Raw genomic sequence first — 25497 nt, forward strand, 5'->3', positions numbered from 1 at the left:
TTTGTAAAAAAAAAAAACACTTTAATTTTAACTCTCCTATGTCTTTGATTCATGTCGAACATATAACTCACAGACTCCTATCTTTTCCAAAGAGAATTTTCTCCAAAACGATCAGCAACGGCAGAAATGTAATGACCGAGGGAGACATAGGGGTTAAACTCCCGGATAGTTTATTGCAGCGACCACAATTTGCTGTAAATAGAAAACAAAGGGCCATTAAACGCGTTCTACAGTTTTCCCGCCGAACGCAGACGTCACGCTGGGACTCCAGTGTCTTATTGGATCCGACACCAGGGGCGGACCGGAAATAGACCCTCATCCGAACCTGCGTGTCTTTTCTTTTCTTTTTTTTTTAGTCGCAGTTCGACTCCAGTCAACATCTATCTGGTCTGGTTCTCTGCTCAGACGGAGACAAAACCGGAGTTAACTTCACTGGGAAAGGAAACCGTCGCTAAGTGTAAAATACAAAGGACGTCGCGATCAGCTGATCCCCGGGACGAGACGGGAGCGACAGAACGAGAGCTCGAAAACAACGGACAACAACGAGCGGAGGATCCGGCTCATCTCATAGTAAGATCTGAGGAGAGAATCAGTAACTTGTAGAAGTGGTCAGTGAACTAGAGATGACCTCACGAATCACTGAGAAACCATGACACAGTTGGGCTGCCATGTTTATAAAGGTTAAAGAAAAGGTTATGAACACAGAAGAAAGGCTGCGGCAGGTGGAAGACTTAAAACCAGCTCTTAGTCCCGGCAGGCTCTGTTCATTCAGGTCACAAAGCTAGGCTGCTGTCAATGCTAGTTTCATTGTTGCAGAAGAAATCACAAAATCAGCAAACAGAAAACTTCACAGTTGCGCTGACTGCTTATCACTGCATCACACACAAGAAATCACTGCGGCAAATCTGTAAAAATGTGTAATGAGCACTTAAACACGAGCAGTAAACTTCATCAAAGGTTTAAATCACCGCCAGTTCAAGGCATTTTTGGGTGATTTGGATATCGAGTACGGTGACTGGCCCTGTCACACAGAGGCGCGATGGCGAAACCAGGGAAAGGTGCTGCAGAGATGTTTTGAGCTTCGTCAGGAGATTTGTCTGTTTGTGGAAAACAATGGGGAAGATGCAACAGAGCTCCGCGATGAAACGTTCCAGTGTGAAATGGCGTTTTTGTGCGTCTGAATGTGATCAACCTGCATCATCTCCAACATGTACTATACAGTGAAGACATTTAAAGCCAAGTTAGGTTTGTGGGAGACACAAATGCGGAAAGAAAAACTTCAGCCACTTTCCCAGCTGCCACACGATGAAAGAGATGCTCTCGACCAGCGTGTTCCCAAGTACGCAGTTTACAGACAAAGTAAACCTACTCGCTGCTGACTTCAGGCACCGATTTGCTAACTTTGAGGGCCAGAAAAGCAGGTTAGAAGTGCTCGGCAATGCTTTTGCAGCAGATGTGGAAGGAGGGAGGAGGAGACAACACTCCGCTCTTGTTCTGCTCCTGTTCTCTCTTCTAATCCTAAGTTAATGTCACAGGGCTATTTGTTTTCGTATACTATACTTGGCACATAGTATTTTTCATTCAAGTACTCAAATAAACACTTTGCTTTTTTGCTTATTGATCCAAACAAATCACTAGATGTTACTCACTCCACCTTAGTAAATTTTATTCAAAATGCATTTGTGTCAATGCTTACTATGATGTACATTTATTTAAGGTATATTTCAGTAACACTGACATTAAAACACTAAAACGAAAATACATAAAACATTTAGATAGCAGCACTTTTATTATGTGCTTTAAACATTAGTTCAGTTCTTAACACAGAAAACAGGGACTTAACAGATCCGCCGCCTTGTGCTTCACTTAAACCTGGCTCAGGGAGAACATCCCTGACGCAGCGCTACACCTTCCCGGCTTCCAGCTGCTCCGTAAGGACGGCGCCGCGGAGCTTTCCGCAAAAACATGGGGCTTCTATATTAAGGAAGGATGGTGTACAGATGGTGTTGAAGTGTCCTCTACTCCACATTTACAGCTTCCTAATTCATGTTTCCTGACTATTTTATCATCCATATAAATTGGACTATTATACCAGCTGTCCTGATTCTACTGTATAGAATGTTTAATAGAATCTGGAATGTGACTCCATATTTTATTTTTATGAAGGATCTACTTGAATTTGAACCTATTACAGATACTATATATATATAGGAATAATAAGGTGGCCAAAGGAAGAGATACAGACCACAGATGTTAAGACACGAAAGCTCCTCACCATGCACGGAGGGTTCCACCCCAAATCCAGCACCCTGAGACTGTACGCTAGCCGCAAGGAAGGAGGCCGAGGACTAGTGAGCGTGAGAGCCACTATCCAGGATGAAACATCCAAGATCCATAAGTACATCAAGGATAAGGCCCCGACAGATGACGTGCTGAGTGAATGTCTCAGGCAGTGGAGAACAGAGGATGAGATGCTGGAAGAGGGACTATCATGGGAGGACAAGCCCTTACACGGGATGTACCACCGGAACATAACTGAAGTGGCTGATCTCAACAAATCCTACCAATGGCTTGAAAGGGCTGGGCTGAAGGACAGCACAGAGGCACTCATCCTGGCTGCACAGGAGCAGGCCCTGAGGACCAGAGCCATAGAGGCCCAGATCTACCACACCAGACAAGACCCAAGGTGTAGACTGTGCAAAGAGGCCCCAGAGACGGTCCAGCACATAACTGCAGGGTGTAAGATGCTGGCAGGGAAAGCATACATGGAACGCCATAACCAAGTGGCTGGCATAGTATACAGGAACATCTGCGCGGAGTATGGACTGGAAACCCCAAGGTCAAAGTGGGAAACACCTCCCAAGGTGGTAGAGAACGAGCGAGCCAAGATCCTGTGGGACTTCCAGATCCAGACTGACAGAATGGTAATGGCGAACCAACCAGACATTGTGGTGGTGGACAAAGAGCAGAGGAAAGCCGTAGTGGTGGATGTGGCAATACCAAGCGATGGCAACATCAGGAAAAAGGAACATGAGAAACTAGAGAAATACCAAGGGCTCAGAGAAGAACTGGAGAAGGCTTGGAAGGTGAAGGCCACAGTGGTGCCTGTGGTGATCGGAGCACTAGGGGCTGTGACCCCCAAACTGGAGGAGTGGCTACGACAGATCCCTGGAAAAACATCCGAAATCTCAGTCCAGAAAAGTGCAGTCCTAGGAACAGCAAAGATACTGCGCAGAACCCTCAAGCTCCCTGGCCTCTGGTAGAGGACCCGAGCTTGGAAAGTGGATGAGACCACCCGCGGAGGGTGAGAATAGAGTGTGTATATTCTTATACAAATTAAGTAATAAAATACCAATTTTAGTATTTTGTCACTGCATCACTGTTACTTAACTTACATTAATATTGTTTTATTAATAGTGCAATCTTCTCTCTTCTTTAAAAGGTTCAGATCCACCTCTGCTCCATCAAACAACCATGGAAGAACAGAAAACGGTATTGTCAGACTTCCTTGTTTCCAGCTTCTGTCCTGTTGACTAGTTTTCATATAATCTATGTTAAATTCTTTTTTTTTTTTCTCTGGCAAGTATGTATCAGAATATATAGGGTGACTGAGATCACCTTTTAGATTTGCGGCTACCTGTTCTCTTCTTACTTCCAGTGGCCTTTCATTTATCTTCACCCGCAGAGCAACACTGGTGGAGTTTTCATTGTCACGGCCTACAACTTAATACTGAACTGCATTCAATTTCCTTAACATTGCTCTAGACCGGCGGTGTCAAACTGATGCCGACGAGGGCCACTGCCCTGCTGGTTTTCCAGCTCTCTGTTCCCACGCTCCTACTGATTATCTTGACCACGTGTGTTCAATCAATGACAAGCTGGAAAAGCCAAGTGACACACCTGATCAAGCTAAACAGCAGAGAGAGCTGGAAAACTTGCAGGGACACTGGCCCTCGAGGACCAGAGCTCGACATGTGTTTTAGTTCTTGACCTATGATTACAATACAATTAGACTTCATTTATCGACAATGAGGAAATTATTTTTTTTTCAGCAGCAAAAGACAATAGTCAAAAACAGCATATGAGAATAACAACAGTATTAACCATGCAAAAAAACTAAGTATTAAGTAAATTTGATCAGGTTTTGTCTCTCCACACGAGATATGTGGAGAGGCATCAAGACCATAACAGACTACAAGCGCAGCGATAAACAGGTCAGCCATGACTCCACCCTCCCTGTCACTTTGTTCAGCTTCTTTGCACGCTTTCACTCAGCTGACAGGCAGCAACGAAGCAACTAGTAGGATGCCAGGTTAGAGGGGAGGTTTCACCATCGCCCCAAGCCCCAACGAGCACAGATACGCTGAGCGAGGCAGCGACTGACCTGAAAGATAAGATCATGGCGAGATTGAACAGGCAACCCCGAAGCCAACTACAACGGCTAAGTGAAGTACCATCAGAAAGTCTCATGGAAGATGTGAGTGCAGCATTGAGAGCGATCCCTACCACAACAATCACAGAAACCAATGAGCTGATATACGCTTCAGCATCAGTGATCCTAGAGGTGCTTGGCTATAAGAGCAATAATGGGAGCCATGAGAAACAATACCCACCATGGAAACGAAGGCTGGAGGCAAAAATCAAGGCAGCTCGGAGGAAAGTGAGCCAAATGACAGAGGCCCAGAGAGGTGCAATGAAAAGACAGATGCCCAAGAGGTATAGCCAGATGCCCATACCTGAAGCACTCGAAACTGCCAAGCAAAGGCTACAAGCCTTGGCCAGCCGCCTAAAGAGATACACCAGAGACAACGAAGCCAGACGAATAAACCGGCTGTTCGCAACACAACCTGCAAAAGTGTACTCTCAATGGCAGGGTAATAACAACAGAGCAGACCCACCAAGGCTGGAAACTGAACAGTACTGGAAAGGTATATGGGAGAGGGAGGCGTCACACAACAGTGAAGCACAGTGGCTGGTGGATCTGAGGGAAGACCACAGCAACCTCCCTGAACAGAATCCAGTGACTATCACAGTGGCAGACATCCAACAAAGAGTCTCAGGTATGAAATCTGGACAGCACCTGGCCCTGACATGATCCACACCTACTGGCTAAAGAAGCTCACTGCAATCCATGAGCGCCTGGCAGCACAAATGAACCAGCTGCTAAGGGATGGGACCCACCCTGAATGGCTAACCGAAGGGCGAACGATCCTGATAATGAAGGATCCCTCAAAGGGTACAGTCCCATCCAACTACCAGCCAATAACCTGTCTCTCCACAACATGGAAGCTCATGTCAGGCATCATCGCAGCTAAGATAAGTGGGCACATGGGTCAATACATGAGCGAAGCACAGAAGGGCATTGGTAAGGATACCAGAGGAGCCAAACACCAACTCCTGGTTGACAGAACAGTCGCCCAAGACTGCAGAGTGCGACACACCAACCTGTGCACAGCCTGGATCGACTACAAGAAAGCCTATGACTCAATGCCACACACATGGATCACTGAATGCTTGGAGCTGTACAACATCAATAGAACTGTAAGGGCCTTCATTGCAAACTCGATGAGGTTGTGGAGAACCACCCTCGAAGCCAATGGGAAGCCACTTGCCCAAGTATCCATCAAATGTGGCATATACCAAGGAGATGCACTGTCCCCACTGCTGTTCTGCATAGGTCTGAACCCCCTCAGCCAAATAATAAACAAGACTGGCTATGGATACCGACTCCGGAATGGGGCCACCATAAGTCACCTCCTCTACATGGATGACATCAAGCTGTACGCTAAGAATGAGCGAGACATCGACTCACTGATCCACACCACCAGGATCTACAGCTCGGACATCGGGATGTCATTCGGGCTCGAGAATGTAGGAGGATGGTGACAAAGAGAGGCAAGGTAATCCACACAGAAGGGGTCTCACTCCCAGAAGGAACAATAGCAGACTTTGAGGACAATTACAAGTACCTTGGAATACCACAGGCGAATGACAACCTTGAACAGGCAACAAGTAAAACGGCAACAGCCAAATACCTCCAACGAGTAAGGCAAGTCCTAAGAAGCCAGCTCAATGGCAAGAACAAATCCCGGGCAATAAACAGCCACGCTCTGCCAGTGATCAGATACCCTGCAGGAATAATAAGGTGGCCAAAGGAAGAGATACAGACCACAGATGTTAAGACACGAAAGCTCCTCACCATGCATGGAGGGTCCCACCCCAAATCCAGAGGACTAGTGAGCTTGGAAAGCGAATGAGACCACCCTTGGAGGGTGAGAATAGAGTCTGTATGCAAACACAAAAGAATGAAGGTGAAACAGGACAGGCAAAGACACAACGTGGGCCTCATCTCACACACATATGACTGGACTCATGATACTTCTCTGTGGTTCCATTGTCAGCTTCTATGAATAAATACAGTATCTGTCTGAGATGTTTTAATAAATCAATCATCTAATGTTTTTTTTTGTTTGTTTTCCACCCCTGATATATTGAAAATCATCAATATTATGTCTCATCTTTCACTACTTCTCTATTTCTCATATTTAGTTTAGCAGTCATGTGCTTTTATTTTAATATTTACTATTAGGTTTCCTTTGTCTTTCCTCACAGTATTCAACTTTTTAAATGCATGTTCTGCTTTTACTGTAATCCTACTTATTTCTAAATTTAATTCTCTACTCATTTGTTTTTATACACCAAGATCAAGAGATTTTTTTTACATTCCAGGTTTTCTCATTTATTAAATCCCAAATTAATAAAAAGTGGAAACTCAGGGACTTGCCAAAACTGTCCTGAATCAAAAGCAGAGTAACTGGTAAAGATTGTGCCAATTATTCCCAGAAATTGTTTAAAGCTGGTCATCAATGTTTGTATGTAGATACAATGTAGAGTTGGTTGACTCTCAGATCAACTTTAATTGATCATGTCATATCTTTAGGTTAGGTTCAAAAGTTATACACAGTGCAAAGACCACAACTTTGTCATGTAGTTTAGACTTTTAACAAAAAAAATTGAATTTGTTTTTTTGCATTTTTTAAAAATATGTATAAAAGTTGTATCTGATTTTTGATCTAATAAAAAAATCTTGATCAATATTGTTTAGCGGCAGCCCTACTTCATATACACATACGCTTAATACATACAAACGTGTGTGTGACTGGAGCAGCCCCTCTGAGATGAGGTCCACATTGTGTCTTTGCCTGTCCTGTCTCGCCTTCATTCTTTTGTGTTTGCATAGCTCGAGGTCCTGGGAAAAAAACTTTAAAACTAACTGGTGTTCTAACTACTTGTTAGTGTCTGGATGAAATTTAATTTTCTTCTATATTTGTCTCTTTAGAATCACAAAAGGGCTTCAATGCTGTATCTCTGTCAGCAGCGTGACCAAGCTTCCACCAGACCATCAGAACTAAGAAATCATCACAAGATTCACTTCAGGAAGAAACCATTCAACTGTGAACAGTGTGAAAAGACACTCTCTGGCAGCAGTAGCGTTCTGAGACACCAACGTGTTCACACTGGAGAGAAACCTTATTCATGTGATCACTGTGGAAAAGTTTTTGGTCGCCGCTGTAGTTTACTGAGACACCAACGTGTTCACACTGGGGAGAAATCTCATTCATGTGACCAGTGTGGGAAAGTTTTCTCTGACCTCACAAGCTTTTGGAGACACCAACGTGTTCACACTGGAGAGAAACCTCATTCCTGTGACCAGTGTGGAAAAGCATTTTCTCAGCTCATTCACTTAGTGACACACCAACGTGTTCACACTGGAGAAAAATCTCATTGGTGTGAACAGTGTGGCAAAACATTCTCTCAACATAGTAGCTTACTGACACACCGGCGTGTTCACACTGGAGAGAAACCTCATTCATGTGACCAGTGTGGAAAAGCATTTTCTCAGCTCATTCACTTAGTGACACACCAACGTGTTCACACTGGAGAGAAGCCTCATTCATGTGACCAGTGTGGAAAAGCATTTTCTCAGCTCATTCACTTAGTGACACACCAACGTGTTCACACTGGAGAGAAGCCTCATTCATGTGACCAGTGTGGAAAAACACTCTCCGACCGCAGTAGCTTTCTGAGACACCAACGTCTTCACACTGGAAAGAAATCTTATTCATGTGGCCAGTGTGGAAAAGCTTTCTCTGAGCTCAGTAGCTTACTGACACACCAACGTCTTCACACTGGAGAGAAGCCTCATTCATGTGGCCAGTGTGGAAAAGCTTTCTCTGAGCTCAGTAGCTTACTGACACACCAACGTGTTCACACTGGAGAGAAGCCTCATTCATGTGACCAGTGTGGCAAAACATTCTCTCACCTGAGTAGCATTCTGAGACACCAACGTGTTCACACTGGAGAGAAACCTCATTCATGTGATCAGTGTGGAAAAGTTTTTGGTCGCCGCTGTAGTTTACTGAGACACCAACGTGTTCACACTGGAGAGAAACCTCATTCCTGTGACCAGTGTGGAAAAGCATTTTCTCAGCTCATTAACTTAGTGACACACCAACGTGTTCACACTGGAGAGAAACCTCATTCATGTGACCAGTGTGGAAAAGCTCTCTCTGACCTCAGTAGCCTTCTAAAACACAAACGTGTTCACACTGGAGAGAAACCTCATTCATGTGATCAGTGTGGAAAAGTTTTTGGTCGCCGCTGTAGTTTACTGAGACACCAACGTGTTCACACTGGAGAGAAACCTCATTCATGTGATCAGTGTGGAAAAGCTTTTGGTCACCGCTGTAGTTTACTGAGACACCAACATGTTCACTCTGGGGATAAATCTCATTCATGTGGCCAGTGTGGGAAAGCTTTCTCTGAGCTCCGTAGCTTACTGACACACCAATGTGTTCACAACCTCACCACACTGGTGTGATGAGTGTGGAAAAATGTTCTCCTCTTCTTACAAGCTGATGCTTAAATCGATTCCCTTAAATCGTGTACAGGCGACAAAACATTAACAAACATTGACACAACATCGGCGTGGACAGCTAACACGCCTCCTTCCTGCTACAAACAGCTGCCGTAACTAAGAGCAACCGCGGCGGCATTCAGAAGTCGGTCGCCAGTTAACGTGGTCACGACTTAATACGAAACACCGGATCCTCCGTTCGTTGTTGTCCGTCGTGTCGAGCTCGATTACTTGGACGTACCATTACCTTACTTTGCTAACGTTCGGTTTCATCCCATCAGGGGTCGCCACAGCGAATGATTTGCATGGTAGATTTTTACATCATACACACCTACACCTTCCTGACGCAACGCCGCTCTGAGGGGATTGAACCCACCTGGTGACAGGAGCGCACTGACCACTGCACCACGGACACGGAAAAACGTCTGGTTTTTCCAGCCAGTAACAGCAGATGAAGAAAAGAATCGGGTTTTGGCTAAATAAAGAATCTGTGGCTTTTTGTGACGTCAGAGGATTCACACTGGAGAATGAATTTGTTTTATTTATGTGATAATCAAATTAATGAAATAAACTGTCTCAATAACATGGATGTAGTGTTTAGAAAACAACACTGCAAGACATGGCAACACAACAACAACACGCTGTGAAGGTGACCAACTCTTTGTTTCACTCATAGACACAGTTGTCATCTTTTAACAGTACTTAAAATTGACCTGAAATTGACTTAATGAACAAAAGTCATTACTTTCTGTAGTTCACAGAAGTACAGTGTAGCAATTCACGTGTGGACCTAGGTAACTTAACATGTAAGCATCACTCCCTTCCATAGAGACAAAGCTGCGATTCAACAGAAAATAAGAATTCACGGAACTCTTGTCTTTTCTACAGGACACTGTTTCCTCTCACAACAGAACTGTGAATTTAACATAAACAACACACATATGGTTAAGTGCACATCACAAGACCATGGATACTTTCAGGTAACACCACCTAAATCTCACCAGGGTCCTCTTCTGCCTTAACACTAACCAGACCTAGACTTGTCTGTTGTTTTTTACCCAGACGCATGGACTCTCCCACTAGTCAGTAGATCTGGGTCGTAAACCTGGAATGTGAATTAATAAAAAGAGAAAACTCTCCATTTAGACACAGATTATGGGTCAGATGCACCAGAACTTTCAACTGTCATGAGACTGATACCATTGTATTCTGTATATAAAATGCTTTTATTTAATATGAGATTGGTTCCTGTGTGATGCTTCATTCTTGATCTACAGATTTGCCAGTAAAATACTCAACAACAAAGGAACCTCAAATAACTTCTCACCAGGCTTTGCTTTGTGTGGACTTATAAAGAGAATTAAAGATACTCACCTTCTTCTTTTAATCTGGGTACCATACAGTAGATATGTTCTAGGTACCCCAGGTAAATTATGTAACCTCATTTTTATTGTGCTGACTTTTTAAATCATTTTAAGTGTTACACCAGTTTAATTAGTAATATTCAGATTAAGCCATTCATAATTTGTGATTTTGCTTCTGATTATTATTTATGTATGTTTTAGTGTTAGTGTTACATAGGGAAAAGACCATTCATCATGTAATAACTTGTCATTTGTCACAGCGTTTAAAGGACAATGTATAAAGACTTAATAATCTATGCATTTATCTTTGTTGTTTAACCATTCTGACTTCTCTGCTTATTTGAGTGGCAAAGTGATCGTTCCATGTGTACTGTGTTATGGTTTGATGGAACTTTGAGCTTGATGAAAAGAGGAAAGCTTAGTTATCCCAAATTTAGGATCAAACCAAACAAGTAGTTTGATTCCTGATCTGAAGAGGTGGAACTCTCACCACTGGTTGAACTCATTTTTTCCGCCCTGCAGTGACCACTGCCCCTGGGGAATTTAAACCAGTGACACCCTAGTGGAATCGGATTTCGCTCTATCTTCAAACTTCTTCACCTTTTCTTTTTGCGTCTAATTCCTTTCTTTAATTTCCTTTGTTCTTAAATTTTGTAAACTTACCTTGAACTTAAAAAATACGAACAAGCAGCGAATTTCATTACTTTAGAAGGTCATCTCAAGAAACTTTGTGAAACTCTCTTCTTAATTGACTTGCTATTTTTGATTGAACTAATTAAATTAGATTCCAGCCCGTTTCCTTTTTGGGCTAGTTTGAGCGCTGACGCTTTGAAACACCTTGAAAGTCCAGCCTGACTGACTGTTACTTCGCTCACCCCGAGCCGTCATCATCACCGCGGGCGACGATTCCTGGCCCAAAGGCCGTGGCACCTGGACCAGAGAGGGCACGCCTGCTCAACCAACCGGTAACGGGAGACGCTGCACAGCGGCTACAGCTCCAAACTAAGGCAAGATGAACATCTCTGATCCTCTGAGAAGTCTGGTGTTTCTTAAAGCGCTAAAAATTGAATATTCCAAATTCATTAGTTTTATAAGTTAGAAACAATTACTCTATTCTCTTGATCAAAGCCACCACACACTTCAGTATTGACCATCATTTATCCTTTTATTCATTCGTTGCACATTGCTATGTTTACTGTGGTTTTGTTCACATATGTTTATTAATTGCCGTTAACATTATCTGTTACATGAAGCTTCCATCACACACACATCCTCATTTACCAACACTCTCTCTGTTCATGCATTGATAATCATTTCATACTCATTTTTTGTTTGTTTATTTGAATATTTTTATTTTATTTCCTCCATATATCCAGTAGTGTTAGATCAATAAAATGTAAAAGGAATCTGGTTTTGTGTGCATTGTTCTTCAGATTTACTGTAAGCAGAGGTCACTGAACCGTGACAAGAATTCACGACATTAGGGACTGATTTAGTTTTATCGCAAGAAAGTTGTTATTGTTGTTAATTGAAATCTGGCATTGAATAGATTAATACAAGGGTTGTATCAGCTTTAAAACAAACTAAAAGCCCCAATTTCGAGGAATGTTAATGTTTCTGCATTAATATCAAACTATTATTTTGAATCAGCTACAACAGTAAAGGTGTCAGCTCAGGTGCACTTTTCTTGCTCTGTTTCTTATTGTGCTGTGGCAAACTGTTTGAAATTTGTTTTCACTGCTGTGATGGAAAAAATAGTTTCTTATTGTATGATATTATAAGAAAGTACTGTATATGGTTTGTTATGTTCAGCTTGCAGCTTCCTTATGTATGGAAATCATACACCAGTTTTCTGTATTTGACATTTCTCTTGCTCTATGGTTGTTTCTGCCTGGCACTCTCTGAAGCTGGCTCCTATCTGAGCCTCCTCTCAGTGACAGAGATGTCTATGCAATTTGATTGGACCAGAGGGACAATGTGTCCTGTCAGGTAAAGGGACAAAACGCTGAAACAACCTGAGGATTGTGGGATCTTACGTTACAGCTTTTTCTTGTATGTTCTGTTGCATGTCCAGCACTGGTTTAGTTTAGCCTTGTTGTTTTTTGGGGGTTATTTATGGTGCACATCAATGTTTTAATTTACTATCCCCACTATTGTTTTCTTTTATCACAATAAATTACATGAAAGACAACTCTCATCAGATTGTTTGTTGAAAAATTTCCGCAACAGTACACAATAATCTGAAGATTATTTTAATATACTAACTCGCATTTCCTTGATCAAATATCAGTCACCATTGATGAATCTTGAGATTTACTAGAGTGGCTAATAGAAATGACTGCAAATGCAGAATTGATGATAGGACAGACTTTGTAGTGTGTGTGTGTGTGTGTACAGTGTGTGTGTGTGTGTTCAATGACTGGGGGAAAGATTCTTTGTCTTCTGCACATTCAATGAGACGCTGTTGCCACTACACTGCGAGGCCAGAAGTTTCACCTCACTCCTGTAGTTGGTTTCATTTTCGCTGGAGATGGTCTGTGCCTACGTTTGAATTCCTGTCTACTAGACTGCAGCCACTTCTAGTAGTGCTTCCTGTATGAACAATAGGGAACCAGAGAATCTGCTCCATGTAGCTTAGAGGAAGCACCAGAGAAGCCAGATCACCAGACACCACACTGCCTCCTGCTGGCCAACAGGAACAACACACTTTAGCTCCAGACTGAACAGAAACAATAATAACAAACCTTACTGTCAGACAGCTGCTGTCACTAACATGTAAAGCACTGGAAATATAATCATCAGCATCAAACAGAAACAACAAAAGTGTGTCTTTAATGTAAAGTAGCAGCAGGAGGGGGTCAGAGGTCAAGTGGCACCAAACAGCAAAGCACAGAAGAGCATAATTTGTGAAAATGTGAAGCTTCTGTGATCAAACATACTGTATAAAACATAGCGGCTACAGAACAAAAAAGCTGCAAACGTGATCAGAACAAGGCTGTTTGTGTCATATTGGCATCATCTCCATGGGTCTGTTGATCTAGGAAAAGAATAAAGTCAATTAGGCTCATATAAAAGAAATCATTTAAATGTGAGCCCATGAGAATCATGGTTTAATTGCTGCTTCTTTACCGTCGGCTTTTTCTTCTTGATTTCAGAATAAACGGTTTCGTTGGGCTGTGTGTTTTCTAGAAAACACAGGTCTAAATGAACTGTAGAACAAATGAATCATCATCACTTTTCATACTTGATAAAAATAGTATATACATATATTATAACTTACCTGTCTACCTTGTGTTTACTGTGGGAGCTCACCTGGGCATAAACCACATCATCACCTAAGCAAAAAAGGCCACATTTCAGGTTCCACGTACGAGAATGGATTAAAAAAACTACATGAAATGAAACAAGCTTCTCAGTCACATTCACTGTCCTCACACAGTACAGCATCTTCTCTCCTTGTTTTTAAATCTATACACAGGTGACATTAACCAGTCAACACGTGGCTGTGGCAGAGAACTGTACCTGCTGCTGGTCCAAGCTTCACCTTCACCTCAGAGTAAACACACCTCTCTGCTGCTCTGTGAATCCTCTCTGTTACAAACAATAAAAGTAATTAAAACTATGACTGTGTCTCATTAGTGGATGATATCTCATCAAAACTAATACCTACCAGTGTTTGCAATGTTTTTAAACTCAATTTCAGCATATGTGACGTTGTTGGATTCATCTGAAATACAAATATTTTCAGTAAAAGAATTACAGTGGCTTTGAGTGAGAATATGATCCTGTTAGATGAATGATTTCAATTCAGTTCCTTTACTGTATGTGATTTACCTTTTTCAGCATCTTCTGAGCCTTTGACTGATTCACCTCACTCCTGTAGTTGGTTTCATTTTCGCTGGAGATGGTCTGTGCCTAGAGAAAACAGGAAAAAGCGGCAGTATTATGTTTATAGCTGAAAATGGTCTAATCCTACTGTACATCACATAGATTGCGCTATGACAAACCTCACTGTAAGTGCTGTACTATGGGCACGTGGAGTGTATTGTATAAATAACAATAAGTAGAAAGAAAAAATGAAGCAAGCGGCCAACAAGGTATTTGTTTGCGTTTGTATTATATTTACGTTTAACTGCTTCTATTTTCTTTCTTATCTTTCTTTTCAGCCTTTTATTTTGGATCAAAGCAGACAGTTGTTTTAAAAAAAGGCCACAGATTCTTTATTTAGCCAAAACCCGATTCTTTTCTTCATCTGCTGTTAGTGGCTGGAAAAACAGGACGTTTTTCCGTGTCCGTGTCCGTGGTGCAGTGGTCAGTGCGCTCCTGTCGCCAGGTGGGTTCAATCCCCTCAGAGCGGCGTTGCGTCAGGAAGGTGTAGGTGTGTATGATGTAAAAATCTACCATGCAAATCATTCGCTGTGGCGACAAATGATGGGATGAAACCGAACGTTAGCAAAGTAAGGTAATGGTACGTCCAAGTAATCGAGCTCGACACGACGGACAACAACGAACGGAGGATCCGGTGTTTCGTATTAAGTCGTGACCACGTTAACTGGCGACCGACTTCTGAATGCCGCCGCGGTTGCTCTTAGTTACGGCAGCTGTTTGTAGCAGGAAGGAGGCGTGTTAGCTGTCCACGCCGATGTTGTGTCAATGTTTTGTTAATGTTTTGTCGCCTGTACACGATTTAAGTGAATCGATTTAAGTAAACGCAGTTTGTGCGTTGCTCGTGTTATAGTTACGTAAGTGGCTAAAGGAAAGTGAGGACTGAGTGAATCTGCTCCTGAATTGCTACGCTCTGCTTTCAATAAAGGATCAAATGTTAAACCTCTGCGTTTTGTCTCCGGAGCCTTGACTGAGTTTAATATTCATCAATTATAAATAAAAACATTCACAAGCACTTTGTGAAATAAACAAATTTTAACGGGATTCGATCCCGCGACCACTCCAACAAAAGCAGACCTAAGTCCACGTACAGTAAGGAACTATTGAGCCACAAGCACATAACTTGAAACAATAAAGTGAAAACACCTAAAATATATAAAGCATATTGAACACACACACACACACACACACACACACATTTATGTAGTAGCTATTAAAATTCAATTGTCTTCAACCAGAACATCATGGAAAAATAACCTAAGCAAAACCAAAACACATTTTAATAATAATATACTCACTGTATATATAAAGATGTTCTATATGGTATATATATATATAGATCGTACAGACAATGAACAAACATAACAGCAAGTTTAACAGGACAAAATGTGAAGCCACTGAGCTCTGCTGAAAGAAATGGACAGTCATTTGTTATGAATTAAACTGAGAATGACATTAAATCAAGCGGCAGTGTGTCAAATGTTGAAGGCCATAAAACATCTCATTCACAAAAATCTTCAGCTTCTTCTTCTTTTTCTTAAAAGCTGAAGAGTGGGCAGCTTTAGCCACGAGACAGAACATGGAGGAGAAACATACACTGGAAGAAGAGGACAACGATTGAGTAAAAGAAAAGATGGGCTATAGCTGAACACTGAGACTGCTGATAGAATGATGGAACAGATGGAATGAGCTGGATGGAAGGACACAAACTAAACAAAGATTTAATGTTCATGCTGCAGAATTTATTCCATCTGGAACCAGAGAAGAAGCCAAAGTAGGAACAGACAGGAGTGAAGGCAACTCATGATTTAAAACCTGAGACATCCAGAACGTCATATGAACCCAGCTGATCCACAGTCTTCATATGAGCAACATGCAGGTAATAATTTGGGAACTACACGTCATCTTCTGCTCAGGACTCAGTCAAACCAGGAGCCGTTCAAAAATAGTTTAGACGGGGGTTTACACTATAGATTTGGTCCAGAACAGCTGATTCTTCTGAGCTGATCTTGGGTCCAACAGAAGTCTTTACTTCAGAGCAAGTTATATAGAACTAAAGTCTACATTTGAATTCCTGTCTACTAGACTGCAGCCACTTGTAGCAGTGCTTCCTGTATGAACAATAGGGAACCAGAGAATCTGCTCCATCACTTGTAGCTTAGAGGAAGCACCAGAGAAGCCAGATCACCAGACACCACACTGCCTCCTGCTGGCCAACAGGAACAACACACTTTAGCTCCAGACTGAACAGAAACAATAATAACAAACCTTACTGTCAGACAGCTGCTGTCACTAACATGTAAAGCACTGGAAATATAATCATCAGCATCAAACAGAAACAACAAAAGTGTGTCTTTAATGTAAAGTAGCAGCAGGAGGGGGTCAGAGGTCAAGTGGCACCAAACAGCAAAGCACAGAAGAGCATAATGTGTGAAAATGTGAAGCTTCTGTGATCAAACATACTGTATAAAACATAGCGGCTACAGAACAAAAAAGCTGCAAACGTGATCAGAACAAGGCTGTTTGTGTCATATTGGCATCATCTCCATGGGTCTGTTGATCTAGGAAAAGAATAATGTAATTAGGTTCATATAAAAGAAATAATTTAAATGTGAGCCCATGAGAATCATGGTTTAATTGCTGCTTCTTTACCGTCGGCTTTTTCTTCTTGATTTCAGAATAAACGGTTTTGTTGGGACGTGTGTTTTCTAGAAAACACAGGTCTAAATGAACTGTAGAACAAGTGAATCATCATCACTTTTATACTTGATAAAAATAGTATATACATACATTATAACTTACCTTTGTCTACCTTGTGTTTACTGTGGGAGCTCACCTGGGCATAAACCACATCATCACCTAAGCAAAAAAGGCCACATTTCAGGTTCCACGTACGAGGATGGATTAAAAAAACTACATGAAATGAAACAAGCTTCTCAGTCACATTCACTGTCCTCACACAGTACAGCATCTTCTCTCCTTGTTTTTAAATCTGTACACAGGTGACATTAACCAGTCAACACGTGGCTGTGGCAGAGAACTGTACCTGCTGCTGGTCCAAGCTTCACCTTCACCTCAGAGTAAACACACCTCTCTGCTGCTCTGTGAATCCTCTCTGTTACAAACAATAAAACTAATTAAAACTATGACTGTGTCTCATTAGTGGATGATATCTCATCAAAACTAATACCTACCACTGTTTGCAATGTTTTTAAACTCAATTGCAGCATATGTGACGTTGTTGGATTCATCTGAAATACAAATAAGAAAACCTTTAATAGTCCCGCAGTGGAAATATTTTCAGTAAAAGAATTACATTGGCTTTGAGTGAGAATATGATCCTGTTAGATGAATGATTTTAATTCAGTTCCTTTACTGTATGTGATTTACCTTTTCAGCATCTTCTGAGCCTTTGACTGATTCATACAGACACAAATCACCTACAGTAAAAGTACAACACCAACAAAGATTTAGTTTAAATATTTAGATCATTTCGATTTAATCATAACAGAGAGTAAAGCTGACCATTGGTGTGCAGCGCTTCTTTCTTGGTCATGTGATCTGCAGCAGAGCTCTGATTGGTTCTCTTAGACCTTAAAAAAACCAAACAGGTGCAGTAAATACATTAGATCTGATTAGCTACATCTAACCTACCTCTGTTAAGTTCATGATGCTCAGCGTTGCACCAACCTGATGATCCACCAGCCTGTAAACGACACATTTACTGTTACATGGTTTGGATGAAGATCTGTTGTAATGGGTCAGAATCAGTTTAGAGCCTGGTTTGACCCGAATCAAATATAAAAAGAAAGAGATTACACCTTTGAACGTTTGGTATCCAGACCACAGAAGCAGGACAATCACCAGAAACACTCCACAAACCAACCCAACGATCAACGACTCAGGGAGTGAGAAGCTGTCAGACCTGGACACCACTTCAATTAAGAAGAAGAAGAAGACACGTGCATTTATGTGCAGTGACATCTACATACTGTATGTAGATAAACTGAGCTAAAAGAAACCTAAAGCTCACCGTTCACTGCCATCCAGCTCTGTGGAGACTCTGTTCCTTGGTACCAACACTTGTAGAAACCTTCATGTGACTTTGACACTGCAGAGATGTTCAGCTCTACTCTGCTGTCGTTTTGGATCAGTTGCTCATTGTGATAGAAAAACACACTGGAAGCTTTTTGTCCTGTCTTCAACTTACAGCTCAGACTCACAGAGAGTCCCTCAGTCACAGGACGGACAGGACTCATCAGGATCAAACCTGGACCTGCATCTGGACGACAGTCACAGGAAGATTCAGTGGAGCAGAAGAAGAAAACTATTATCAGATATAATATTAAACCACATAATACAGAAGATGTTACAAATGCTTTAAATGAATGAAAATAATCACACTCACCATGAACAGTGATGTTGACTGAGTTACTGAAGTGTCCTGATCCAGACTCACACCAGAACACTGCAGAACCAGACTGTGATGTGATGATGTCACATCTGGATCCAGATGTTGTCCAGTAGGAGCAGGATGACAGGAAGCCTCCTTCAGGAAACCTCCTGACTCTCCACTCAGTAGAGTTTCCCTCACAGCTCAGTGACACAGAGTCACGGGTGAAGTGTTGAACTGTGTCAGGACTCACTGTGAGAGACGCTGACGGATCAACATCTGAACAAAACATTTAACAACAATCAACAGTGGAACTTTAAGAACAAATCCACACGGTTCCTTCAGCAAACGTTGGTAGAAAGAAGCAAGAGTCCAAACAAACTGACCTCCAGACCAGACGAATGCTGCTTTGCTGTAGTCAGTGTAATACACTGGTTCTCCTCTTGCAGCTCTACACACATATCCTGCTGTGTGTGTGTGTCCATCAAGCATGTAGGAGCCCTGTTCAGTCCCATGCTCACTACCAGGTAGCAGCTCATATCTGTAGGAGCTGTGTGAGCCATCAGGAACAGTCTGGTACCAGTAGAACCTCCATCCTGCAGATGGAGGCTCAACCTCACAGCTCAGAGCTACTGAGGCTCCAGGACTCAGCCAAGATGGAGACGCTGTGAGGACACACTGGGCTTTATCTGATGGAGAGACAACAAATCACCTTAAACAAATGATGTACATTTAATTAGGTGTTAATATTTGTATATCACAGTAAAACGTACTGTCACTGACTGTCAGTCTGATGGATTGACTCCACTCTGTTGTGTCATGTTGAGCGTTTCTCATTCTGCCTCTACAGCTGTAGTTTCCACTGTGGGATGAAGAAGCTGAGCTGATGTTGACTTCATTCTGTTGTGTGTTTGTTGTTCTGGTGTTTTCCATTCATATTCCCACTCAGTGTCTCCTCTGTCTCATCTCACATCTGACAGTGATCGTCTCTCCACTGAACAACTGAGTCCAGTTGGGATGAAGAGTCACGACCACCTTGTTTGGGACTGTTTGTGATTTTAAAGGTCAATGGTTTAATCATTATTTGAGTTTTTTCTAATCTACATTGTGTTTCAGTTTGTGTGCACACTCACCATTTTTGTTGATCCTCACTGAGTCACTGTACTGTGTGTAGTAAACTGGGTTTCCTCTTCCTCCTCTGCACCAGTACAGTCCTTCCTGAGAGACACTGGTTTCACCATCTTGTGTGATCAGGACCTCAGAGGATTTGTCTCTGTACCAGTAATATTTCCAACCAGATGATGACGTCACAGAGCAGCCCAGCGTCACACTGCCCCCTACTGGGATGTCTGTCTCATCACTTCTCAGTTCAGCCTTTGGTTTTGATGCTGTTCAGTTTAGAACAAATACATTAAAGGGTCATTATGAGTCTCCATGTAATGACTACTGTGATCTACAGTGTGACATATTTAGTAAATGGTTGTGTAATTGCTGACCAGCTCTGAGATGTTCAATGATTGTTAAAGTTCATGTCCTGTGTATTAATGAATATTTACAAATGTAACAATGAATGAATGAATAAAACTCACCTGTTACTGTCAAACGTAGAGGATCACTCCATGCTGTTGAGGAATAACTGGTTTTCTGTCGACCCCTACACTTGTAGTCTCCACTACTGGAACCAGAAGCAGTGAAAACCCAGAGTTTCCTCCCATCTGCAGTTCTTCTTACGTTGCCTTGGGTCCATTCATATTCCCACTCAGTGTCTCCTCCAGCCTGGATCTCACATGTCAGAGTGATCTCCTCTCCTTTGAATATCTCAGGCCAGTCATGCTGCCTTTTTACAGCAGCCTTGTTGGAAACTTCACACATTGTAGAAAAAACACAAACATAAACCATGAATAGTTTCAAATGATGGATTAATGTTATTTATTACAAAGATTCTCACCTCTTTCCTCAACAGTGACTGAGACACTGTTCTGTGTGTAGTAAACTGGGTTTCCTCTTCCTCCTCTGCAGTAATAGTTGCCTCCATCTGTGATTCTGATTCTAGATTCAGTGTTTGTTCTGATCAGAGCTTCTGATCTGAACCAGTCGTATTTCCATCCATCAGAACCGTCCACAGAGCAGCTCAGTGTCACGCTGCCTCCTACTGATATGGTTGACGGACCTGCTGTCAGTCTGGGTTTGGGTTTATCTGATGGTCAGTTTTGTAAACAAAACATACAAATGATTTAACACTAAATGAAGATTTACATATAAATAAAACACTGACAAACATAAATGCCTTTAAACAAAACCAAGTATCCAACCCAAACAAACCCTAATAGTTATCACTGATCTGATCACAAAATGAACATACTGAAAAACATCTAAATCAAGCTGAACTGTAACAAATGTTACATAAGGTTAGTAAAATGTTTTGTTGTTGTTTCTATGTCTGCAGCCGTGCACCAGTCAGGAGACATTTTGTAAATTAGTTTTCGTGAAAGCAAATTAATAAATAATAAATAGAGTTTTCCTCAACACACTGATGTGCATCAGCCTCAATCACTTTTAGTGTTGTTGAATTCTACTAAATGTGTTGTTCCTCTGTCCTGCATCATAACTCCTGTAACCTTTGCTTTACTGGATGAAAATAGTTGATTACTGTCCCTGTGCTTTCTAACATGAATCACGTGTATTTCTATTGCTACTATTTGTTCAAATGTGTTTAGGATGTAAATATTTATACACTGAGACCAAAAGACAGTTTTAAAGCTCCCATCAAGCCATGAAACAAACATGTTAATGATAAATCAATGATCACTCACCTGATACAGTTAAATAGATGGTTGCACTGGTTTTTATGTGATTTGTTTTCCTGTGGACTCTAAAACACTGGTATCTACCACTGTCTCTTGTAGACAGAGCTTTTGTTCTGTATCCACTATATGAAGCTATTTCTCCTCCATCTTTGATGAGTCTGGTTTCCCACTCAGTGCGTTTCCTGTCCTTCATGTCACATGTGAAGGTCACAGACTCTCCAGTAAAATACCTGGACCTGCTGGGGTCAAAGGTCAACACAGCACCTGGAACCCAGCAGCAACACAAGACACCATATCATTAACATTATTAAACATTACATGTAGCAGCATCAGTATGGGGGGAGGGGTCATTTCTGACTTTGTAGGCGTGAGAACAACCACATGTTTCTCAGGTGTTCACCTAAACAATAAACTGGACTAGTTAAAAAACCCAGACGCTGTATAAGAACAGCCAGAGTGGCCTCCACCTGCTGAAGAGGCTGAGGTCCTTTGGTGTGTGCAGACAGCTGCTAAGGGCTGTCTATGACACTGTGGTGGCCTCAGTAGTCCTGTACGGAGGTGTTTGCTGGGGGGGGGCAGTACAGGCAGAGACAGGAAGAGACTGAAAAAATGGTTAAAAAAGCTGTCTCTGTCCTGGGCTGCACACTGGAGTCCATGGAGGAGGTGGTTGTACCTACTGTACCTACTGTACTGTTTCTAACATTTTTAGAATATGTGCAATACAGCACAACATCTACACACAATATTCTTCATTCTTCACTTCAATTTACTTTAATAAATACTCTTTTTTAGACAGTTAATATTGTTGTTGTTGTTCTCTTATCCTGTTTTTGTCTGTTGCTGCTACACAAAAGAAATTCCCCACTGTGGGGTAAATATAGTCATATTGTATGGTATGGTTTTGTTAAAAATGATTCTGTAATGTGAATTCATGTAGAATTTGAACACAATTATCAAATGTTTATAATTAATTTGAAAAGTAAATATAAGTATAAATAATATTAAAATATATAAATGTACAATATATGGCTTCAAATATTAAATCTTAACTCACCCGATACTTTCAGTGCAGCAGCTTCACTCCACCGTGTTGAATGATATGGGTCCTGTCTGTTTGTTCCTCTGCACCTGTAGCCTCCACTGCTGAACTCAGACACTGTCCAGTAATTAGTGTCTGTTCTCTGTGTGATTGTTTGTCCACTGGTTGTTTCCCAGTAATAAACCCACTGAGTGTCTCCACCTCCCTGGATCTCACATCTAACAGTGATCTGACCTCTGATCACCTGAGTCCAGTCCAGTTGTAGACTCACAGACACAGAATTTGAATCTGATACAAACATAAATGTTAAATTAAATTAAAAAAAAACAACTCATAAAAAAACCTATCAAACACAATAAACAAACTTACAAGTTATCTCAATGGTGACATAATCACTGTATTGAGTGTAGAAAGCTGTGTCTTTTCTTCTTCCTATGCACGTGTAGACGCCTCCTTGTGTGACTCTGATTTCTCTGTTGTCTCCATCAGCTGCTGGTGTCACATTAGTGTTTGATGTCCAGCTGTACCACTCATATTTCCATCCATCAGAACCGTCCACAGAGCAGCTCAGTGTCACGCTGCCTCCTACTGATATGGTTGATGGACCTGCTGTCAGTCTGGCTTTGGGGTTTTGTGCTGTTATAAAAGAACAAAACGTGTTCTATGTTACCAAACCTTTGTTTGTTTATTTGACAAAAAATCACAAATCATTTGTAAGATTTTATGTGAATATCATGCACAGTAAAAGATCCTAAACCAAAATCTAACAATTTAGATCTAAAACAAAAACAAACGTTAAATAAACAAAGGAAAAGGAAAACCAAAAATACATGAAAAAGTCATTAAAAGTCACCTGATACAGTTAAATAGATAGTTTCACTGTTTTTTGTATGTTTTTTTATCTTGTGGTGACCAGAGCACTGGTATTCACCACTGTGTCCTGTATGTAGAGGATTTATTCTTAGAGTTGGACCTGAACCATAATGATAATAATCTCGTCCATCTTTGATGAATCTAATTTCCCAGTCAGTGTTTTCTCCTTCCTTCATGTCACATGTGAAGGTCACAGACTCTCCAGGAACAAATCTGGACCAGTTGGGTTCAAGGCTCAACCAAAAGTAGCATAGAAACAACATCACACAAATAGAACATACAAGACCATTGATTCATTTGATACAGAAGCTGGAGACTGATGTTAATTTAATAGTAAATAAAGTGTACATTTACCTTCAGCGTGTCCACACCAGAAAAGTCTGATCAGCACTAAAGTCAAATAGAAACGAGAGAATATGATAGAAGCACATGATCAGAGTGTTTGATGACTGAACAGTCGTCCTCCAACGTTTCTTCCTACAAACAAGCAGCTCATAACAAGTGTGATGTGTTCAGACTGAACAAAGCTCTGATTCTCTGTTCACTTTCTACCATTAGTTTCATCAAGCAGCGATTTACTCACAGAGAAACTGCAGCTCACAGAGGAAAGTGTGTCCCATCCTCACATCAAGTCTGAGTCCTCATGAAGAGAACACTTCACTTTGGAGAAGCACAAGCTACATTTGATGCAAATATTTAACGTTTAAAAAAGTTTTTTTCCATCTTCTTCTTTTAAATTTAACTTGTTTCCTTCCCTTTTACCAGATTGGGTTCAACCACAGGCTGTTTTGACATATTTGCACTTCCTCTTCTCTGAATTGGTTTTGATACAAAGGCTTGTACTTAATCTCTGAAGAATAAAATCAACAACGACAGTCATAAACATCTATTTGCTTTTATCTTTGCTTTATATTATAACGTTAGCCTAATAAATAAGGTGTCTGTGCCAACACGTTTGTCTGTGAGTCAGTGAATGTCTGATGTTTGCACCTTGTAACCTGTTGTTTTGATGAGAGGTCTGACAGGCAGCTGCCCTCAGTCAACAAGCAGTCATCAAGCTACAGTACGTAACCACTATAACTAGTGAGGGCACAGTAACATCTGTATACAGACACCATGTAGAGTCATCGGGTGTGAGGACAGCATGTTCATAGTGTGTCCTACTGCCCAACACACTGAAGCAAAGCCCAAATCTGAGGCAGTGGTTTGTGTTATTCAACTTGTTTGCACATCTTCCTTTAATCACAGTGAAAGTTCATCATCACAAATCATCTGTCTGCTGCTGTACATTACTCACCCAGCAGCTCATCCTCGTATGGGCTGGGGGCTCATGGAGCCTGTCCCAGCTGTTATGACGAGGCAGGTTTCACTCTGGACTCGTCACCAGTCTATCACAGGAGCCACAAATAAAAAGTTAAAGGTACAGAGGAAATCATGCAACGCTGGAGACGCTCTTTATTACTGTAGGTATTGCTTTGCACAGTAAACTGTATCTGAGACTCAAGCTCAAAACCAACCTGGTCAAAAACAGTCTATTTTGAAAATCTTTGTTTGTCCTAAACCACAAAGTCGACCTTCAGTGCAGATGAACAGCGCCCACAACCACACTACAAACCTCAGTACGTGCTTCAACTTGGTAAAATCCTGGTTTCACGCGGCAGCTGGTTACAACTTCACCCACAGGAAGTGACTGAACCTGAGTGAACACAAATAGGCTCATGAACAGAACTGAGAGTGAGGGCAGCTAAAATCCTGCCACATGAACAAAACTTCACCTTTATTAGAATTAATGTAAAAATAATGATTTGACGCCAGAAAGCAGAAAATCAACAGCTGCACACGTGAATCGGAGCCTAAATCCACTTTGGGGGAAGCGACCGCCGCTCACACAGCAAAAACAGACAAGACCATGTTAATGTTCAGCCAGACTGAACTAAAGCTGGTGAAGACTAAGGGTAAAATTCCTCCAATGCATCATGAACCACACACAGCGATTTACATAATGTAACAACCAACATTAAACTAACTAAATACACATGATCCTAATGAAGCTGAACCTGTGCAGCTCTGTGTCAGTACCTCAGACTATAGTTGATGGATTTCACCTCATACTGTGGTCACCATACAAATGTTTGGGCAAACTTTTACCTTGTGCAATATCCGGTCAATCCATGGTGGAATCACCCATCACCTCAGTGTGCATGTGTGTATATATAGGA

The 25497-nt window shown here is 41.5% G+C and overlaps 2 protein-coding genes and 1 long non-coding RNA gene across 10 annotated transcripts; 2 read left to right on the plus strand and 1 right to left on the minus strand.

Annotated features, from left to right (window-relative positions):
* Positions 1 to 12472, plus strand: LOC114847758 (uncharacterized). Its single transcript, XR_005897182.2, has 3 exons — positions 1 to 570; positions 3443 to 3492; positions 9199 to 12472. It is a non-coding gene; the product is annotated as an uncharacterized LOC114847758 (long non-coding RNA).
* Positions 4128 to 12472, plus strand: LOC121201665 (zinc finger protein 271-like). Its single transcript, XM_041068973.2, has 2 exons — positions 4128 to 4214; positions 7340 to 12472. Exons 1-2 carry the CDS (start codon positions 4164 to 4166, stop codon positions 8879 to 8881), a joined length of 1593 nt encoding a protein of 530 aa, XP_040924907.1. The 5' UTR covers positions 4128 to 4163; the 3' UTR covers positions 8882 to 12472.
* Positions 12473 to 13094: 622 nt separating this feature from the next.
* Positions 13095 to 23990, minus strand: LOC114867443 (hemicentin-1-like). Of its 8 annotated transcripts, none has more exons than XM_055506991.1 (19): positions 23862 to 23989; positions 23633 to 23668; positions 22775 to 23041; positions 22421 to 22693; positions 21373 to 21630; positions 20508 to 20756; positions 20149 to 20421; positions 18946 to 19248; positions 18575 to 18838; positions 18200 to 18448; positions 17988 to 18101; positions 17857 to 17872; positions 17692 to 17759; positions 17558 to 17606; positions 17361 to 17419; positions 17213 to 17281; positions 16969 to 17025; positions 13411 to 13466; positions 13095 to 13318 (listed from the first exon to the last, which is right to left on the minus strand). In XM_055506991.1, the coding sequence occupies exons 1-19, from the start codon at positions 23896 to 23898 to the stop codon at positions 13286 to 13288; spliced, it is 2730 nt and encodes a 909-aa protein (XP_055362966.1). In that variant the 5' UTR covers positions 23899 to 23989; the 3' UTR covers positions 13095 to 13285. The 8 variants fall into 8 exon arrangements, with proteins under 8 accessions (XP_055362966.1, XP_055362960.1, XP_055362961.1 ...); XM_055506985.1 differs by lacking the exons at positions 13095 to 13318; positions 13411 to 13466 and adding exons at positions 16495 to 16719; positions 16819 to 16898 and having other exon boundaries at positions 18200 to 18442; positions 23862 to 23990; XM_055506986.1 differs by lacking the exons at positions 13095 to 13318; positions 13411 to 13466 and adding exons at positions 16495 to 16719; positions 16819 to 16889 and having other exon boundaries at positions 23862 to 23990.
* Between the last annotated feature and the right edge of the window lie 1507 nt (positions 23991 to 25497).

The sequence above is a fragment of the Betta splendens genome, chromosome 2 (assembly GCF_900634795.4).
Source record: "Betta splendens chromosome 2, fBetSpl5.4, whole genome shotgun sequence".
NCBI lineage: Eukaryota > Metazoa > Chordata > Actinopteri > Anabantiformes > Osphronemidae > Betta > Betta splendens.

What these genes read in the sequence shown, in the direction of transcription:
- LOC121201665 (XM_041068973.2), top strand. Translation starts at nt 4,164, where the DNA reads ATGTGGAGAGGCATCAAGACCATAACAGACTACAAGCGCAGCGATAAA. An exon ending in ACAAGCGCAGCGATAAACAG is followed by an intron (nt 4,215 to 7,339) that starts GTCAGCCATGAC and finishes TTGTCTCTTTAG; the next exon opens with AATCACAAAAGGGCTTCAAT.
- LOC114867443 (XM_055506984.1), bottom strand. Translation starts at nt 23,898, where the DNA reads ATGGGACACACTTTCCTCTGTGAGCTGCAGTTTCTCT. An exon ending in TGTCACCATTGAGATAACTT is followed by an intron (nt 22,694 to 22,774) that starts GTAAGTTTGTTT and finishes TGTTTGTATCAG; the next exon opens with ATTCAAATTCTGTGTCTGTG. An exon ending in GAAGCTTGGACCAGCAGCAG is followed by an intron (nt 17,026 to 17,212) that starts GTACAGTTCTCT and finishes TTTTTTGCTTAG; the next exon opens with GTGATGATGTGGTTTATGCC.